At 41.4% G+C, this 21543-nt stretch overlaps 1 protein-coding gene across 1 annotated transcript; it reads left to right on the top strand.

Annotated features, from left to right (window-relative positions):
* Window positions 1–1980: 1980 nt before the first annotated feature.
* On the top strand, window positions 1981–20985 carry eef1akmt2 (EEF1A lysine methyltransferase 2). The gene is made up of 6 exons (XM_078413596.1): window positions 1981–2103; window positions 6178–6243; window positions 9431–9545; window positions 14183–14290; window positions 17824–18040; window positions 19882–20985. Exons 1-6 carry the CDS (start codon window positions 2003–2005, stop codon window positions 19977–19979), a joined length of 705 nt encoding a protein of 234 aa, XP_078269722.1. The 5' UTR covers window positions 1981–2002; the 3' UTR covers window positions 19980–20985.
* The last annotated feature ends 558 nt before the right edge of the window (window positions 20986–21543 follow it).

The following is a 21543-nucleotide window of genomic DNA, read 5'->3' as shown; positions in this document are numbered from 1 at the left end:
GACCAGCAATCCCCGCACATTAACACTACACACCCAAGGGACAATTTACACTTATACCAAGCCAATTAACCTACAAACCTGTACGTCTTTGGAATGTGGGAGAAAACCGAAGATCTCAGAAAAACCCATGGTGAGAACGTACAAACTCTGTACAGACAGCACCCGTAGTCGGGATCGAACCCGGGTCTCTGACTCTGCAAATGCTGTAAGGCAGTAACTACATGCGCCACCGCCCTTCTAGAAAAATATTGTGACAATGCTATTCACAGATTCAGTGGGGATGAATGAGTCAATGACATCTGCTGACTGAGATGAAATTAAACATCAATGTAACTATCCTCCACTAACTGCATTTTTCTGGGAAATTATCTTGTGCTATTTAGAAAAGTTGCTGCAGTTTCTTCACCAATTCAGTTTCTTTCGATCTTTAGATAGACACAAAAAGCTGGGGTAGCTCAGCGGGACAGGCAGCATCTCTGGAGAGAAGGAATGGGTGACGTTTCGGGTCGAGACCCTTCTTCACATTCGATCTTTAAATGGATTGTTATCTGAATAAAATTGTACTGTTTATTGTTTAGTCGAATGTTTGCTGTGATTACAGTCACACACCATATTTCCAATACAATGCTTGACGCAATCGTATCAATTACAATTCTAATTAAAACAGGGGAACTCTTATTGCCCCACATTTGAAAACATTCATTTGATGAATCAAAAGCAAAATAAATAAAATAAATGTTCCTTTACTTTTGCTGTAAATATTGTTCATCTATCAGATTGTCTGCTGGGTTGAGAAGCAATCATTATATTTTTTAATGTTTTATTTAGGCTGTAAATGATACCCTTAATGGCATTAATGAAACTGGGCATTCATGAAATTGTATGTGGATTATTGAGTGCAATTTAGGCCTTATTATCCAACAAAAAAATTTTTTTCTAGTGAGCAAATGCAGCAAAGGTTCAGCAGATTGGTTCATGGAATGTTGGGTCTGTCAAATGAAGAGAGATTGATTCAGCTAGAGCTCAATTCTGTAGAGTTTAGAAGAATAAGAGGCAATATCACTGAAACAAATAAAATCCTTTAGAAGACAGACACAAAAAGCTGTGTGTCCGTTTTGTGTCAACTTTGGTTTAAACCAGCATCTGCAGTTCCTTCCTACAAATCCTTTGGAAGGTTCACTGGGGAAGAAAAGGGGTGTACAACTTTGGTTTAAACCAGCATCTGCAGTTCCTTCCTACAAATCCTTTGGAAGGTTCACTGGGGAAGAAAAGGGGTGTTTCCTCTAGCTAAGAAATCCAGAAATATGTGGTCCAGCCTCAAAAATTAGTGGTAGACCATTTAGTATTTAGATGATAAAATAAGTATTTTTCTAGAGGATGTTGAATCTTTTAAATTCTCAACCATAGGGTAGTGTGGCGACTCGGCCATTTATTGCATTTAAAACACAGACCAATCAATTGGTGATATTATGGAATCAAGAGTATGGGAATGAGGCAGAACAATTATATTGGGGTGGAAAATCAGTGAAGGTCTTTGTTGAATGACAGACCAGGGAGGCGCAGGGGTGGAGATGTTGCGGATGTTCAACCCTTGCTCCAATTTATTATCATTTTTTTGCATGAGTGGGGAGATCGATAGTGGAAACAAGGAACTGCAGATGCCAGTTTACCAAAGAAGACAAAGGGAGCTCAGCAGGTCAGGCAGCATCTTAGGAGAACATGGACATGCATCGTTCTGGGTCGGGACCCTTCTTCCTGACTGATTCATGTCTATCTATCTTCAGTATTAGGGTCTGAAGAAGGGTCTCGGCCCGAAACGTCACCCATTCCTTCCTGAGATGCTGCCTGGCCCGCTGAGTTACTCCAGCATTTTGTGATGCCTTCAATATTAGCAACTTTCGCCAGTCAAAAACATGGCAGCCCCCTTGCATGTCACACGCAGTGTCGTGTACTGTGGACAGTTCATTGCAGTGATCAGCTCCACTTCCTGGGTCAACAAGCCATGGAGCATGGTGGCTGTGTGAGGAAGGAGGAAAACACAGATAAAGACCACTCCTCGTTGGAAATTGACTTCGAACCTTCCAAGTTAGGAACAAAAGAGTAGTACGTGTTATTCCTAGATTTTTTTTAAGTTAATTTGCAATAGTGAAATTAATGAATAACGGGGCTTCAATTTAACGGTTCGCTTGAGAGCTTGTGATTTAAAAAAAGACCTATGTCTTAAAATACCCAGTGATAGACCCAAGTCTTAAAAGACCTGACTGATTTGTGATCACTTCCTCTGGCTGTCGTTCCAGATACACACACCACCCTCTGTGTAAAAATGTTGCCTGTTCGATAACTTGTAATCTCTTTGCCCTCTCAATTTAAACCGATGCTATCTCGTTTTAGATGCTTCTACCCTTGGCAACAGGCTGTGGCTCTTCACCTTTTACATGCCCCGCGTGATTTATGATTTGTGATGAATCCGTGCCTGCTTTGAAGTGGCGGGGCAAGCCGCCGACGTCAAATACACAGTTTAAACTTCGGTAGTAACACCAGCACTCCCCTCAGGGCTAAGCATTGCAATCAGCTGGGAAAGGTGCAGAGGGCATTTACAAGGATTTTGCTGGGACTGGAATGTTTGAGTTATTAGGAGAAGCTGGATAGACTGGATCCCTTTTCCCTGTCGCGTAGTAGGAGGCTGAGGGTGGCCTTCTAGAGATTTATAAAATCACGCGGGGCATGTAAAAGGTGAAGAGCCACAGCCTGTTGCCAAGGGTAGAAGCATCTAAAACGAGATAGCAAAAGTTTAAATTGAGAGAGCAAAGAGATTACAAGTTATCGAACAGGCAACATTTTTACACAGAGGTTGGTGTGTGTATCTGGAACGACAGCCAGAGGAAGTGATAGAGATGGTACAATTACAACACTTAAAAGACACACAGGACCAACATGTATAGTGTTTTGTTAGTGTGTCTCCTTTCTGTAACCTGCTACAGTACAGCTACACAACTAATTAACAGAGGCTTTACACTCGAGTCTTGAGTTCAGCCATTTTAATTCAGGATCCCTCTCGCTTCAGCCTCATGGGTAATATATCCCCGGTACTGCACCACCGGGTGCGCTATTCCCATAACATCCCCCTTTATTTACAAAACAGATATGTACAGGAACTTTACATGTATAGCCATAAATTAAATTCTTCCATGGCATCTTAGTTCAGTGCTCGGAATTATCTAAACTTTGAACAACACATGTCTGTTTCCTCATTCCCTTATAGGAAAGGTTTGGAGGGAAAAGGACCAGGTGCAGGTAAGTGGGATTAGCTCAGTTAGGCAATTTGGGCTTGCATGGACGAGTTGGGCTGAAGGGTCTGCTTCCTTGCTATGTAGCTCAATAACTCTAACTGTGCAAATGATGTTCTGGTGCATGTAGGTTGTAGTGAATTTTATCAATGCCTACTCTTTCCAAGAAGCTGCTCTTGAGACATGGAAAGAGGTTTTTGCTTTTAAGCATTTTTGTTTCGTTTTGTTATTGCCATGCGGCAATATACAGTTAAAAAATGTGTATGCTATCCAGTCAAATTGTCGAAATAATTTACATGAGACCCGAGTGACAGTTAACGTCTTTATTCACAATAACCTGTCAGACAAGGAGAACAGTCAAGCAAGAGACTGTTCTACAGACTCAAAGCATGCCATATTTTTACTTAATTTTTGATAGCATAATGTAAGGTGACTCATGTATACTTGTTTACAAGGCTAATTATTGTTTGTAATTTCCCCATCAAAAAATGTCCATATCACCAAAAATAAACTAGTTAACCAGACATGTTTAATCTAGCGGAAAAGGGAAACGTCACTGGAGCAGAGTTCGATTCCCACAGGATGAAGGGCTGCCCTTGTTCATGACACATTAGAAGAAGAGCTCAGTTCTTCCACAATCCCACAAAATCAGATAATACCATTTGTAAATCTGAAGTACAATAGTTAGAGCCAAGAGAATGATACAGACTGCAGATTATACTTCTCAGTGTTGTATCGCACCAGATCCAGAGACAAAGTCCGCAACGAGATAGAGGTGAATTGGACTGTACCCAAGCTTATGGAAGGACCGTTCAGAATCCCAGTAACATAGAAGAAAAAAGCTGTTCCTGTGTCTGGTGGTGTGTACTTTTGAGCTTCTGTATCTTCTTCTCAATAAGACCAAGGACTAAAAGGAATGACTGGGGCAGGAGAGGTTTTGATTCTGTTGGCTGTTTTTCTGAGGTAGCCTGAATGTAGATGGAGTCATTCGTGGAGTGTCTGGTTTGTGTGATGGACTGGGCTACATCTACAACTCTCTGCAATTTCATGTGATCTTTGGCAGAGTTGTTCCCAAATCAATTTGTGATGCAACCCGACACTTCTGCTTTCTATAGTGTATCTGTGGATGTTTGTACGAGTCATTGGAGACGTACCGAATTTGCTCAGTGTCCTAAGGAAGTAGAGGTGTTGCTGTGCCTTCTTGGCTGTCGCTTCAGTGTGGTTGGTCCTAGGCATTTTGTTTCAAATATTTAAGCCAAGAACTTGAAGCTCTCGAGCATTTCCACCATGCCATGGGCCGGACTCTCGCGGGTTGGAGGTGGAGCCTCGCGAGTCGACAAAGCCCATGGCCAACTGTGCCTGGGTTGGCAGAGCCCGCGGCTGGGGTCTGGGTCAGCGCCACGGAGGCGTCCGGAGAGGGCCCGGTGGCAATAGTGGAGAAGTCGGTGTGGCGATCAACAGACGAGGACGGACACGTGGAAGTGTGGATGCCACTGCCGAGGGAAGGAACGAAGGAGGACCAGGCGTGGGGGAATCGCCGTGAGGAGGGGGATGGGGGAGAACAAAGGGGGAACCTAGCGTGGGGGCACTTTGCAACTTTGTAAGCGCCCTTTATTGGCAATTAATTCAATTCAATGTACTCCACCATGCCACTTGAAGTTGATAATTAGCTCCATCTTTCTGACATTGAGAGAGAGGTTGTTGTCCTGACGCAATGTTACTCAGTGCTCTATCTCCTTCCTGTACTCTGCCTTGCGATTGTTCGTGTATTGGCCCATCGCAGTGGTGTCATCTGCAAACTGGCAGAAGGAGTTAAAGCCAAATTTGGCCGCAAAGATATGGGGAGTATAGTCATGGACTGAGAATGCATCCTTGCAGGGAACCGGTGTTGAGAATTACCGTGGGGGAGATGGTGTCACCTATCCTCACTAATTGTGGTCTGTGGATCAGAAAGTTGACGATCCAGTGGCAGAGATGAGTGCTGACTCCTAGGTCCAGGTGTTGTAGATGATTTTGGTTGAGATTATGGTGTTGAAGCCGGAGGGGTAGGAGTCTAATATAGCCGTCCTTGTTGTCTATGTGTTCCAGACGTCACTGTAAGATATTCCAGGTCTGGGGATTTAGAGCTCACCAAGACTGCCATGCGAAGTTAATCGGAAAACACGCCCCTCCCATGAACCTTTATTATTGCAGGGCAGTGTTGTGTTGTGCGGTGTGGCAGAAGGATTGAAGACCTGGCCTTGTTAACTTTGAGTGAAAAGCCAGCTCCGCCATCTCGAAACAACTGGGGTGTTAGTGCTGGAGTTGCTGGCCCAGGAGATGACTCTGACACCAACCCGCCCAGCTCCATGCCTGTACATCACCCCCAATGCATATACTCTTACTTTGTGTAATAGCTTCTCGTATAGCATCATTATTGAATGGATTCTCCTCATGGGATAATATTTTTATTGTTATGGGATAATAAACAATGATCTCCTTTCCAACATTTTGTGTCCGTCTAAAGAGAAAAAAAGTAAGCCAATTAATGTGTAACGTTCTTCACCAAGTGTTTTTTCAGCTTTAAAGGAATTCAGCATTGATGGAAAATACATATTCTGCCAAGTTTATCTATGTATATTAGTGTCCCTCGAAATGTGACATTCTGAATATCAGCATTTTTTAAATCCAGTGCTCAAGCATTAATTTGGTAAATAACAATAAACAAATATATTATTAGAAACAAAATGGATTCTTCCAAACTGCACAATAACATAATTTTTTAGAAGATGCTACACTAGTACTTTTTTTCAAACATAAAAGCTTTCAATTAAATTACATTGATATGTTGATGTGAAAATTTGATTTCAGTTTTAAAGTTGAGAAGTTTTGTTCTGTTTTATATTTGCAGTTGGGATCATGCTTATGAAAGGGAACTTGAGTACTTTCGTGAATCAGGAAAAGCGGGTGATGTCTGGTAAGAATCCAAATGAATACAACAACATCATGTCTCACTTTATCCCAGCCCACCATCTCTGCTAGCTGTTCAATTTAAATAAAACCATTTTTTTCAAAATGGGATGAAATATATTAAAATCCAGCCATGCCTCTTCCTTTAACAATTGCAGGGTGTGTTCTATCGATTGATAGGGCAGACCCATGAGGTACAGCAATGTACACATGGTAGGAGTGACAGTGGAAGTCCTTGGGATTCAATCCAGACCCTTTAAAGTCTGATGACATCAGGTCAAACATGATCCTGGTCCTGGTCCCCACTCAAAGTCCTCCTTGAGCTGATGAATCAGTGAAAGGTTCACTGGACGTAGAAAGGGCCCAGAATGTATTTGGGGCGGGGATCCTCCATGACCATCATCACTGAGCAAATTGGCTGAGCCTTGAATGAATGAATGTATAAGTTTATTGGCCAAGTATGTGCATATACAAGGAATGTGCCTTGGTGCTCCGCTCGCAAATGACAACACAAACATACAGTTAACAATTAAGAATAAAGCATAAGCACATCAAAACAATAAGGATACAACATTACGGTCTAAACATGTGGGTGAAAATAAAGCCGAGCAAAAAAGAGACTACAGGCTTTGGTTATATATTATTTGATTGATAGCTATTGGATCGGGAGTGAAGCTGATAATGAGTGAACCAATGAAAAGGATAAAACTTCTTGGCTTTATTTGATCAATCTATCTGTTGTACTTGCACCAGTGTGTGAGACTGGTGGGAGTAACCACCTCACAAGTTTAATAGGGTAAAGTCATGTGTTTGTGGTGAATACACATCTCTTGTGCGGCACAACCATCATGATAAATAGGATAATCTGAACATAGGGGTAGCTCATAACTGGCCATTTGTGAGGTACAATGGACAATCCTCCACCATAATCTCAAACATCATGGCCTGGAATATCCTTTGGTCTGCCAAGACCATCAAGGAGAGGATCAACCCCTGTTCAATAGGCATGCAGGGAGCAAGCCAAGAGCAGCACTAGTGAGCACCAGTGATAGTGGAAAGTGAGGTTCCTTGCAGTCTCAACTGCAGTTCAGGACTACATGCATGCTAAAAGGCCACAACAGCATGCAATAAACAGAGCTAAGTGACCCCACAACAAATAGATCAAATCACTGTCCTGCTATATCGAATCTTGAAGGTGTTAGACAATTAAATGCTTAATGAGAAGAGGACATTTTGCGAACAAGCCTATCCTCAATGACTATGGGGCCCAGCATAAGTGCTGATGGCAATTTGCAACAATTTGCATCATAGATACATAGACAATAGGTGCAGGAGTAGGCCATTTGGCCCTTCGAGCCAGCACCGCCATTCAATGTGATCATGACTGATTATCCACAATCGGTACCCCGTTCCTGCCTTCTCCCCATACCACTTGATTCTACTAGCCCTAAGAGCTCTATCTAACTATCTATCTTTTAAATGCATCCAGTGAATCGGTCTCCACTGCCTTCTGAGGCAGAGAATTCCACAAATTCACAACTCTGTGTGAAAAAGATTTTCCTCATCTCAGTTCTAGATGGCCTACTCTTTATTCTTAAACTGTGGCCCCTGGTTCTGGACTCCCCCAACATTGGGACCATGTTTCCTGCATCTAATGTGTCCAATCCCTTAATAATTGTATATATTTCTATAAGAACCAGTGTGTACAAGCCCAGTTGCTCCATTCTTTCATCATATGACAGTCCTGCCATCCCGGGAATTAACCTTGTGAACCTACGCTGCACTCCCTCAATAGCAAGAATGTTCTTTGTCAAATTAGGAGACCAAAACTACACAACTTACTCCAGGTGTGGTCTCACCAGGGCCCTGTACAATTGCAGTAGAACCTCCTTGCTCCTATACTCAAATCCTCTTGCTATGAAGGCCAACATGCCATTAGCTTTTTTCACTGCCTGCTGTACCAGTATGCTTACTTTCAGTGACTGATGTACTAGACACCCAGGTCTTGTTGTACTTCCCCTTTTCCTAACCTAACACCATTCAGATAATAATCTGCCTTCCTGTTCTTGCCTCCAAAGTGGATAACCTCACATCTATCCACATTATACTACATCTGCCAGGCATCTGCCCACTCACCCAACCTGTCCAAGTCATTCTGCATCCACATAGCATCCTCTTCACAGTTCACACTGCCACCCAGCTTTGTGTCACCTGCAAATTTGCTAATGTTACTTTTAATTTCTTCATCCAAATCATTAGTAGATATTGTAAATCGCAGCAGTCCCAGCTCCGAGCCTTGCAACACCCCATTAGTCACTGCCTGTCATTCTGAAAGTGACCTGTTAATTCCTACTCTTTGCGTCCTGTCTGCCAACCAATTTTCTATCCATGTCAATACTCTACCCCCAATACCATGTGCTCTGATTTTGCCCACTAATCTCTTGTGTGGGACCTTATCAAAGGCTTTCTGAAAGTCCAGGTACACTACATCCACTGGCTCTCCTTTGTCCATTTTACTTATTACAGCCTGAAGTCTTAGGGTGTGACTTCCTCCTGAAATGCCCGTGAATATTTAGTGCCTTTTAGATTTAATAAAATGAACATCTTCAAGGTTGGTTTGCAATAAATGTTATTTAATAAGTTTATTGTTGTATTTATTATTTAAGAACTTTAATTGGTTTCCTGCTGGCATGAATCCACTTGTTTGATAAATTTGTTTCCTAATATGATCCATGATAATTTTTTAGCTCTGCATGTATTAATCAATCGGCAAAGGTCATGGCCTTCATTTCCCCCCCACTCCCCACCCTTTATCCCCCATCTGGATGCACTCCCATTTCTCCCCTTCCACCTATATTCCTTCCTCTGGCTTCACAATTCGCACTTCTGCCTTTGTTTTACACCTTTTTGACTTTTCATCTTTGGCCTTGTCTAACCATCTGCCTACCAACTCCCCCTCCCCCACCTGTGTCCACCTATCACTCCACAGGCTTTGCCCAGCCTCTCCTTTCTTCCCTCTTTCTTTGCCCCCCCCCCTTCCCCAGCACAATCAATCTGAAGAAGGGTCCCAATCTGTCATGTCACCTGTTCATGTTGTCCGGAAATGCTGTCTGACCTGCTGAGTCACCCCAGCACTTTGTGTCTTTATTTGTAAACCAGCATCTGCAGTTCCTTGTTTCTCCATTATCCTATAGGTTTGGTGAAGAAAGTATGGGTCGCATCCTAAGATGGTTGAAAACGCACAATATTCCAAAGGATGCTGCCCTGCTGGATATTGGGACAGGAAATGGAGTACTTTTAGTTGAGCTAGTAAGTATATATCAGTATGTAAATACATGCAAGTGAAATCTAATTTACCTCAGTCAAGTTCTCACTTTTGTATGGCCTTTGTTTTTATAGTCAGTATAATTTATCAAAAGATGAATTAGCTTTTACCACAATCAGCTGCAAGTCTGTTATTCTTGTCATTTTGAGCTCTAAATATTTAGATTATCTTGTCCTCATGTTTTGATCATTTAATATTGATTTATCTTGTGTTCATTGTTGTGCTGACAATTGTCATTCCTTTGACTGTCCTGCCCCTACCCACTTGAACATCCATTTTCATTTTCTGCTTTATTAAGCTGGTACTCTAACCATTTCCCTGTCCCTCTTTCACCCCACCCATTGCTTGCAGTTTAGCTATTAACCACTTCTCTGTAAAGTGCTTTGAAACACCTCTGTAGGTAATGAATTCCATCAGGATGCAAATTGTGTGCAATATTTTGAATACCATTTTTCAAGTCCGTTTTCAGTTACTGATTTGCAATCTGATAGTCCAATTTGTGTGTCGGAAGGAACTGCAGGTGCTAATTTTTTATGCGAAGATAGACACAAAATGCTGGAGTAACTCAGCGGCAACATCTCTGGAGAGAAGGAATGGGTGACGTTTCTGGTTCAGACCCTTCTGCTGTCCCACTGGGTTACCAGCATTTTATGTCTATCTAGTCCTATTGAGGGCTCATTTCTACATGTATGCGATCACATACAGGGGCAATATATTTATTCTTAGCTGTTAATAGTTCAAACAGGTTGAAAGTATTGTTAGATGCACCTGGACTAGGTATATTAAAAAATTATAGCAAGTTTAGAATGTTCCCAGAAGCTCTGGAGGATCAATAAGCATGCTGTATATGCATTAAAGAAGTTGGTTTGTGAAATTAGTATGAGGAACCAATTAAGGAATTGGGTATTTTAGATCTATTATTATCCAATAAGATATGGTTACTAAATAATCTTATGGTTAAAGAAGACTGTAGGGAAGAGTTCTCAGAATGTGATAGAACCTTACGTGACAGTTAAAGTGATTTATTTCAATCGGTATCTAGTAAAAAAAAAAAAAACTTCAAAGGCATGAGGCATAAACTGGCAACAATAGATTGAAAAGTCATATTAAATGTATGACACCAAGCAAGCAATAGCTAACATTTAAAGAATTACTAGACCAAGTGGACCTGTTGGGCCCAAACCTCTCTTGCATTGGTGCAGCACCCTCTCCCCCCCCCCCCACTCCCCTTCCCCCTTCCCCATCACCCCCACTCCATCCCCTCAACCCCCTTATCCTCCCTCCTCCCCTCTCTCCCTCCCTTGGAGATAGATTTAAACTTTAAAATGTAAATACATTTTAAAATATAACACTGATTTCAATGAAACTTCTACCATTAGCACCAAATGTGAGTAAGGTGGGCCTAAAATTGTCTCGCTATCGTGTACCGTTTTGGCTGTAGTTCAGGAACAATCAAACAAACGAGAGTTTTAGTATATAGATGACACCATTTGCAGCAATGTCCTTTTAAGGTAAAAACAATAGGAAAAGTGATTCAACCATGGCAACGAGAAGTTAACGTCAACAGTAGATTTTAAGGAAGGGCCTATAATATTGGCAGAAAGTGGATTAATACTGAGGATCATGAACATTGAAGAATTCACCAAAAGATGCCCAAGATGCTCATAAGGAAAGGGAAAGTAGTAAACGCGGTAGTCGAATGAGGAATATAAAATACAGACTGAAAGAACTTCAAATAGGCGTGTAAAAGGGAAAAGGTGAAACACAAGTGAATGTGAATGAAGCAGAAAAAGTTATATTTTTAGGGAATAAAGGAAATAATAGAGAATTTAAGCACATATTACGTGCCCCTGTTTTATGGAAGAAGACATTAAAACAAACCTGGGAATACACACCATGAGATCCATAATGTGGCTGAATGAAATTAGCATTAATAAAAAGGAACAAAGAAATCGGGAGAACTGAAAGCCACTATATCCCAAGAGGTGATGATCTATGTTTTTGGAAAAACTGGTAATGAAGATAAAATCCCATCAAGTCTTGAATAATTCCTACAGATTAAAAGGCACAGATCTAAGACTATTACTTAAGATAGAATGGAGATAGGAAATGGGGACCTACAAACAAGTTTGGCCAGTAAGAGGGAAAATGCAGGGGTCCATTGTCAATGGAAATAGTAATAGAATTGGACAAAATCAATATGGATTAATGAAAAAAAAAGCATATTTGACAAATATTAATTTTTGTAACTAGCTGAATAGGTATAAGGCTACTATGGACTGGGGGCATTTGGACTTTTGGAAGGTCTGTGATACTGTCACACTGGAATTTAGAAGGATGAGAGGGGATCTTATCAAAACATATGATTATTAAGGGGTTGGACACATTAGAGGCAGGAAACGTGTTCCCAATGTTGGGGGGGTCCAGAACCAGGGGCCACAGTTTAAGAATAAGGGGTAGGCCATTTAGAACGGAGATGAGGAAAAACTTTTTCAGTCAGAGAGTTGTAAATCTGTGGAATTCACTGCCTCAGAAGGCAGTGGAGGCCAATTCTCTGAATGCATTCAAGAGAGCTAGATAGAGCTCTTAAGGATAGCGGAGTCAGGGGGTATGGGGAGAAGGCAGGAACGGGGTACTGATTGAGAATGATCAGCCATGATCACATTGAATGGTGGTGCTGGCTCAAAGGGCCGAATGGCCTACTCCTGCACCTATTGTCTTTTGAGATGCTGCCTGAACTGCTGAGTTACTCTAGCAATTTGTGAGTAAACACCTTCGATTTGTACCAGCATCTGCAGTTATTTTCTTACACTACCTATTGTCTATTGTCTATTAGTTAAAAAAAACTCAGAGGATACAGAGTTACAGGTTACAGGTTGATATTGATCAGTTGGTAAGATGAGCAGAGCAATGGCAGATGGAATTCAATCCTGATATGGGCATGGTGCACTTTGGGAGAACTAATGGTTGGAAACATATAAAGAATATTAAGGTTTTAGGAAATATTGAGGAACAAAGGGACCTCCGGGTACGTCCAGAAATCTGACGGTGGCAGCACAGGTAAATAAGTTGGTGATTAAGGCATATGGGATACTTGTCTTCATTAGCCGATTAATGGTATATAGGAGCGGTCTACCCACATTTTACGGATCTCTTTAAAATGGATCACAGTTATAGTGTAGTGTTTGTGTTAGAGGTTGGCGTGCGACGTGCAGTGCAGCGTTGGGCAACAGGAAGGCGGCGGTGGAGAGAGAGCATGTAGTGAAATACTCTTGAAGAGCATTGCATTGTGCATGGGTTTGCAGAGGCTGCAATAATGTAACGATCCCACGGTGCTGGGTGCAGAAGCAGTGCATGCCTGCATCTGCATCGCCCTGGCAACGCGTGCTTGGCCGCTTGGTAACGGGAGTGAGGCTCCCATTGCACCGCACCCTGCTTCTGCCAGGCTACCCGTTAAGCTGGCGCCCCATGGCGTGCTTCCAGTTGCGGGGGCGGAGAGAGCGAGCAGCAGGAAGGTGCCGTAAGTACCGGGCCTGTCCCTGGTGCCCCGTGTGTGGGCCCAGGGGCTCTGTGGCACCCCGGCCTGTGAATTCCCCCTGTTTTAACACTCCCCAGGCACCGCACCTCTTCCCACCTGGCCTTGGGTTAAACAAGGTCATAATCTCCCACTTACTCGGTTATAGCGGACAATGGTCAATAGCGGACACCATACCCCCACCCTCCCCAATGGTCCATTATGATGAGGATTTACTGTCATGTTACAACATTATAAAATGTCAGGCTGCACCTGGAGTATTACAAACAGTTCTGGTCACCACATTTTGATGATGGTTGTGATGAAAAAAATGGAGATGAGATTCAGCAGGTTGCTGCATAAATGGAGTGTTTCAGTTATGAAGTGAGACAGCTGAGCTGGAAGGTAGACACAAACTGCTGGAGTAACTCAGCGGGTCAGGCAGCATCTCTGGAGAGAAGGAATGGGTAACGTTTCGGGTCGAGACCCTTCTTCAGAATGATGTCAGGGGATGGAGCGGGACAAAGATAGATTGTAGTAGGAGACAGGAAGACTGGTGGGAGAACTGGGAAGGGGAGGGGATAGAGAGGGAAAGCAAGGACTATCTGAAGTTAGAGAAGTCCATGTTGATACCGCTGGGGTGTAAACTACACAAGTGAAGTATGAGATGCTGTTCCTCCAATTTGCGCTGGGCCTTACTCTGGCAAAGGAGGAGGCCCAGGACAGAAAGGGAATGGGAGGGGGACTTAAAGTGCTGAGCCACCGGAAAATCAGGTTGGTTAAGACGGACTGAGCGGAGGTGTTCACCGAAACGATCGCCAAGCCTACGCTCGATCTCGCTGATGTAGAGAAGTTGACACCTGGAACAGCCGATACGGTAAACTGCATTGCTGAACAGTATGAATTAGTTTGCAGCAATGATAAACTTAAGATTTCCATGATTATCAAAAATTGAGACTGTGCCAAATGTGAAAATCCTCAAATAAAAAAATTCTAATAATGTGAGTCTCTCCAACTGATTTCATGATTAAAAAATAGTCCAAAGCAATAATTTTTCATGTTTTAAATATATTCTTAACTGAATATCATACTTTTTTTTTTCTTAAGGCAAAAGCTGGATTTACCAACCTATCTGGAATTGATAATTCAAAGATTGCTTTGGAGCTTGCTAAAGCTGTGGTTGACAAGGAAGGGTTATTGTCTTTGAAATTACAGGTATTGATTTTTGATTTTTTTAACATAAAAACTCTATTTAAAATATCATAATGTATATTATCATAATGCTGCCTGTTACTCCAGCATTTTGTGTCTATCTGCATCATAATGGATAAGTTGAACCACTGCCAATGTTTTCTTTTATCAATATTTTCCCTACCCCCTCAAATTGTTTACTTCCTTGCTTTCATGAGATCTGAATGCAAACACCAGGTTGCTGCTAATTTTATTCACTGTATCCTGATACTTGGTGGCTACGGTCTAGAATGATGCAGCTATTTATTCTCCATCGTTGAGCAGACGAGCATTGGATGCTTGTAGAACTTTGCAAGACAAGAGGAGTATATGAGCAAAGACTTTTACAAACTTGTTGCCTCTGGCATAGCTTGTCGATGCACGGATTAGCATGCTTTCCACGCATCAATGTTATTCCAGAGTACCTCGAACTTACTATTAGGCACCCTTGTGAATTAAAAATAAAAATCTCACTCGGAATTGAAAATGAAAATCCCTTCCCCTTCTAACCCAATGAAGGCAGTGACATCTGCTGTGGTTGTGGTTTTAATGCTGGAGTCTCCTCGTTTGCTAGTTTTGTGATAACCTGGTGTCCCCAGTCTAAATACTCCATTTAGTTCATCATATGATATCCACTCTATTCTAAGAAATAACCCGGCACACCCTATCTGAATGGTTTCCTTCTCCTTTACATAAGGAGATTAAATCTATTTGCTGTTCATTGTTCTTAAAAACATCCTGTTTAGTTGTACGCATACTTCCCTACTTTTGTACTCAATGCCCCTTGCAATAAAAGTTAACATTCCACTTACCTCCCCAGCTACATGGTCAAGCTAACATTCTGTTTGCTGTGTGACATCCAGATTCATTCTGTAGTCTCCTTGCATTGTAAACTATGGTCCGATTATTTTTCTTACAGAAGTAGATCGACTCATGTTTTTCCACATTATATCTGCCAATTTTCTCTGCATATTTAAGATATCAGTGTCCTTTTGCAGACTCCTTGAAACCGCTTTGCAGTTTGGCCTTTCAACCCATCGATTAAGGTATCAGATACAATGCTGACTTGTATTTAGATCACACTTAGATTTCGAGTTCCTCACATATTTGTGGAGAAGTCTGTCAAAATGTTATCATTTTTCTATCATATATTCAAAGGGACCGAGAGTTGACTTGCACACTCTAATTTTAAGAGAATTTGTCAATCTGATTAGTTATGATGTTTAGCATTTTTAATACAACTAATGTAAGTCTGTGCATGTAATTGACAATAAAGTTACAAAGAGTAATTGCTCAAACTAATGACTAGCAGCATGATAATTGAAGGAGTTGTGCTCTGAGGTCTGGGCTATTTTTATCTGTACAATTCCATGATCGTACATGAACTTTGGGGTGATTTCTGGCAAAATGTTACAGCTCCGACACAAATAATTGTTTTAAATGTCCTTCTTCTTCTTGCGTTTGAGGCAGCAGAAGTTATGAAGCTGCTTCTGCTTCTGCTGTCTCTGTTTGTTGTCGTTCGCCTGACTGAGGTCAGTTGACAGGGCTCACCACGGGGAGGTCGACAACGTGAGCCCCTTTTAAATGTCCTGACATTAATGCTGCATCGATCATCCTTAGCAATTAAGTTTAGCAAATTATATGGACATCTGAGATACTGAAAATCGATTGTTTATTCATACTTCAGGTGAATGTGGCAGCGGTTAAACTGATGTGTGTGCACTAAATAATTATTATTCTTTTGCTAATTTGAGGTAACAAGATTTTATCTTTATTCCACAGTGAAATCAAACCATTTAGTCCTTGTGGTGAAATGTGGCTTCTATTGCTTGGTTAAACATATGCTAAAAAATCTAAGAATGACACGTAACAAGCTGTACCATTTACCGTAGATATGCCAATCAATTGAATCCTGCCACATAAATGATATTGTAGTTTGTAACTGAGTGATTATTTCTAGAGATGTGTGATTACAGTCACACATGAATAAGAAGCTCTTCCCCCTTCCCACCTATGGCATTGATTGTAAATCAATGGAACCCCTCTTTTTAAGAAAGGAGGGAGAGAGAAAATGGGGAATTATCGGCCAGTTAGCCTTACATCAGTAGTGGGGAAGATGCTTGAGTTGATTATTAAAGATGTAATAGCAGGGCATTTGGAAAGCACTGACAGGATCGGTCAAAGTCAGCATGGATTTATGAAGGGGAAATCATGTTTAACTAATCTTCTGGAATTTTTTGAGGATGTAACAAGTAGAATGGATAAGGGAGAGCCAGCGGATGTGGTGTATCTGGACTTTCAAAAAGATTTTGACAAGGTCCCACACAAGAGATTTGTGTGCAAAATTAGAGCACATGGAATTGGGGATAGGGTATTGACATGGATAGAGAACTGGTTGGCAGACAAGAAGCAAAGAGTAGGAATTAACGGGTCCTTTTCAGAATGGTAGGCAGTGACTAGTGGGGTGCCGCAAGGCTCAGTGCTGGGACCCCAGTTATTTACAATATATATTAACGATTTAGATGAGGGAATTAAATGTAAGATCTCCGAGTTTGCGGATGACACAAAGCTGGGTGGCAGTGTGAGCTGCGAGGAGGATGCTATGGGGCTGCAGGGTGACTTGGATAGGTTGGGTGAGCGGGCAGATGCATGGCAGATGCAGTATAATGTGGACAAATGTGAGGTTATCCACTTTGATGGCAAGAATAGAAAGGCAGATTATTATCTGAATGGTGTCAGATTAGAAAAATGGGAGGTGCAACGAGACCTGGGTGTCCTTGTACATCAGTCACTGAAAGTAAGCATGCGGGTACCGCAGGCAGTGAAAAAGGCTAATGGCATGTTGGCCTTCATAGCGAGAGGATTTGAGTATAGGAGCAAGGAGGTTCTACTGCAGTTGTACAGGGCCCTGGTGAGACCACACCTGGAGTATTGTGTGCAGTCTCCTAATTCGAGAAAGGACATTCTTGCTATTGAGGGAGTGCAGTGTAGTTTCACTAGGTTAATTCCCGGGATGGCAGGACTGACATATGATGAAAGAATGGGTCGGCTGGACTTGTATTCACTGGAATTTAGAAGGATGAGAGGGGATCTTATAGAAACATATAAAGGATTGGACAGGCTAGATGCAGGAAAAAAAATCCCGATGTTGGGGGTGTCCAGAACCAGGGGTCACAGTTTAAGAATAAGGGGTAGGCCATTTAGGATTGAGATGATGAAAAACTTTTTCACCCAGAGAGTGTGCATCTGTGGAATTCTCTGCCACAGAAGGCAGTGGAGGCTAATTCACTGGATGTTTTCAAGAGAGAGTTAGATATAGCTCTTAGGGTAACGGAATCAAGGTATACAGGGAAACAGCTAGAACATTTTGCATGATCAGCCATGATCATATTGAATGGCTCGAAGGGCCAAATGTCTTCTCCCTACACCGATTTTCTATTTCTATGATTTGTGTCAATAAACTGTTGTAGTAGAGCATCTGAGAATAGATTCTTAACTTTGTTTGACCGTATCTATAGGTGGCAGACTTTTTGCATCCATTCCCTTGTCTTTCCCATTATGAAATTTGCATCGACAAAGGAACTTTTGATGCCATAAGTCTCGATTTTGACCATCCAGTTGAGAATCTAAGAAGTTATTGCCAGTCTTTGCTTAGTGTTCTGAAGAATGGAGGACTGTTCATTATAACATCTTGTAACTGGACTAAACAAGAACTTCTCAATCACTTCATTGAAGGTAAATTATATCTTTGTTTATATTGTTGTTTCAAATTACTAGTTTTAACGTTTCCAAAGTGCGTCTGGAAATGTAGTACAGCAGGAACTTTGGCTGCAGAAGTACATTTTATCCGTCTGACATTTTATCATTTTGCTGTGCCCCATTTTCAACAACAGCAATTATTTCTAAAACAAAGTGAGGTGCATCACAGGAGCATAATCAAACAAAGTTTGACAAGATTTTGGGACAAAAGACGAAAAATCTTTTTATTTTTTAAAGTCAGTTTTGGGATCAGGTACTGCTGGCAAGTCTAGGAGTTATTATCCATCCCTAATCTGGTGAACAGTTTCCTTGAACCATTTCAGTACTTCCAATGAAGGTCGATCTACAGGGCTGCTGTGAAGGGAATTCCTGGATTTGGATCCAGGATCTGTGATATACATCCATTTTAGGATGGGGTGGGATCTGGAGAGGAACCTGCTTGGTTCCATGCACTACTGCCATTGTTTTTCCTGCTGGTAGAGGCCACAGATCTGGGAGGTGTTATTGTAGTAATGTAGGTGAGTAACTGCAGTCCACAGTGCATATCATCTGCACAATGTCCACTGCATCATTGTGGAAAACTAGGAGAATGAGGGGTGATCTTATAGAAGTGTGTGAGGTAATGAGAGGATTAGACAGGGTAAATGCACAGAATCTTTCACCCAGAGTAGGGGAATCAAGAACCAGAGGACGGTTTAAAATGAGGGGATGGGGGGGGGGGGGGGAGATTTAACAGGAACCCGAGGGGCAACCTTTTTACACAACGGGTGGTAGGTATATGGAATGGGCTGCCGAGTAGGTAGTTGAAGCCGGTACGTTTCAGAAACATTTGGACAGGTACATGGATAGGAAAGGTTTGGAGGGATATGGACCAAACGCAGGTATGTAGGACTAGTGTAGATGGGACAAGTTGGTCAGCGTGGGCAATTTAGGCTGAAGGACCTGCTTCCACACTGCATGACTGTAAGTTTGGAGTGATTGATAGGAATAGGAAAACTTTATTGTCATATGTGACTCGGCACAGTGAGATTCTTTGCTTGCATGCACAATGTATACAAATACTTGATTGTTACTATATCATTGTTGCTCCACAATGTATACAAATACATTGTAGAGCAACAATGATATAGTAACAATCAAGTATGTGTTTGTGTAGTTTAGTTTAGTGATACAACATGGAAACAGGCTCTTCGGCCCACCAAGTCCATGCCAAATCCATGGTAGTGCCAGGCCCGTAGTGTTCCGTTGCCCTGGTAGGATTAGGGTTGTGTAGGCCAGTTCAATAATTTGGTAGTTCTAGGAAAGTAGCTATTCCTGAACCTGGTGATGTGCAACTTCAGGATTCTGTACTTTCTGTCTGACAGTAGAAGTGGGACTTACCCAGATGATGTGGTGCCTTGATGATAGATGCCACCTTCTTGAGGCGGCACCTCAGGTGAATGCTTTCTCTGGTGGGATGTTGGGCTGTGCTTGTGATTGATCAAGTTGAGTCCACCACTTTCTGCAGCCTCTTGCATTCTTACGCATTCCTGTTGAACATCTATATCTTGTGTTTGGCTTAGTCCAGACCATTTCAAAGTCTCCTCAATATGATTCATTTTTCCTTATAACATAAGCAGAGGCCTTTCAGCCCATCAAGCTTATGCCTGTTCTCAGAAGCAGTGTGGCAGCAGTGCTATCGGCTTGGCCACTGTGACTCTGTGTGTAGTGGAGATGTATTGGAGAGCTGCTGTGACTTTCATGGGAGAGTAATCATCTGTACTATAGCAGCCATGTGTCGTGACAGTAAAGTGCTCTATTTATTTGTTTTGTTGCAGGGTTTGAGTTGCTGGATGAACTGCCAACATCTAAATTCCATTTTGGAGGGACAACTGGAAATAGCGTTACAATGTTGGTTTTTAAACGGAAAGAATAGGTTTGGCTGGCAGCAGGTCACATCCATCTTCTGGTGTCTTCCCAGAACTGAAAGTACTCAACCTGATCACAATTAGTCCCCGGAGATTTACATTTATACGTGGTGCACAGTGAACATGTGAAAATGATTATTTTCCTGCTGATGTCACCTTTCTACAAAGTCTGAAGTTGTAACAGAAACAAAACACTAAAATGATTTGTGTCATATTTTATGTCAATAAACAGTGTTATCTTTTCTTAGCCCCCAATGGCCGTTGCAGAGCACACTAATGGCCTCTTGTGGTGTAACACTATAAATACATAAATCTGTGACTTCATGTTAATCCTGGAGAGGGTGTCAGTATTGAACATGAAGATTACAGTTCTGTCACTCATTCAAAGAAGGTTTTGTCTCGTCTTGTGCCATCTTTGAAATCCTGTCTGGTGTATGTTAAAAGACCCGCAGAAGCTTACATCAATGGATATTGCATATCAGAAGGGTTATAGAAAATGTAAAAGTTATTCATTTTTATTCTGCAACTTAAGGATATTAGCTAACTTATTATGTTATTGTTTGTGATGTTTGCCCACTTAAAATTAAAAAATTGGCATGTAAATATATCTCGGAAAAGATGGACTTGGGCATAATGTTCAGTGTACTTGGCAAACATGACTATTTTTTAATAAAATTGCTGGATTAGTGCACAACATTGATTTTGCATTTGGGAGGCCAGAAATGTATTTTGAAAGTAGTAACTTATAAAATGAAAAGATTGGATGGAAATAGTAGTTTTATTTTTTAGCAATTTTTGATTATTGAGTGGCATTCTAACCCACTTAAGTGGCATGAAATACTATACATTAGATTCAATTGTCACGATTTAATTCAATATTTGAGAAATTAGTAGATGGAAAGGTCCAATAAAACTCTCCCTTTCGTTTAGTAAGTCTTTTAAGAACATGATTTTTGCAGTTTCTTCTAAACTTTGAAATTGTTTGCATGTTGGAAGAAATCTTGAAATGGAAATTGTTCGAAATAAAAATACAGGCTGTATTAAATAATACGCACAAATACTTTTTTTTATATTAAGGGGAAAATTTGTATGTTTTCTTTCTTTTCTATATTTTTCTGATTTCCTTTTTTCTTATTTGAACATTTTTCTTCTGTCTGCCTTGTTTTGTGTTAGAGGGAGTGCCATAAAGGTTCACCAGGTAGATTTATGGAATGACCGGTTTGTCAAATGAGGAGAGAATAATCAGGCCAAGTCTCTAAGCTCTTGTGGTTTGAAGAAAAAGATCCCATTCGAAACCAACAACATTCTTATGAAGCTTGGGATATGAGAGTGAATCTAAACTAGAGCTCACAAACTCAACATAAAAGGTTGGCCATTCAGGACTGAGATGAAGTCTTTTCACGGAAAGGGTACTGTACCTTTGGAACTCTACCCATGTATGCTGCAAAAGCTTGGTCATTGAGTAGATCCAAGAAAGAAGTCAGTAGATATTTGGATATTAAGAAATAACATGTTACAAATTTAGTGCAGGAAAATGCAGGAAGATCAGTCATTTAAAATGGTGGAGCGCAC

Source organism: Rhinoraja longicauda, chromosome 16 (assembly GCF_053455715.1).
Source record: "Rhinoraja longicauda isolate Sanriku21f chromosome 16, sRhiLon1.1, whole genome shotgun sequence".
In the NCBI taxonomy this organism is placed as follows: Eukaryota; Metazoa; Chordata; class Chondrichthyes; order Rajiformes; family Arhynchobatidae; genus Rhinoraja; species Rhinoraja longicauda.
Note: the sequence above shows the minus strand (reverse complement) of the source record. Positions and strands in the feature narration are given on the sequence as shown.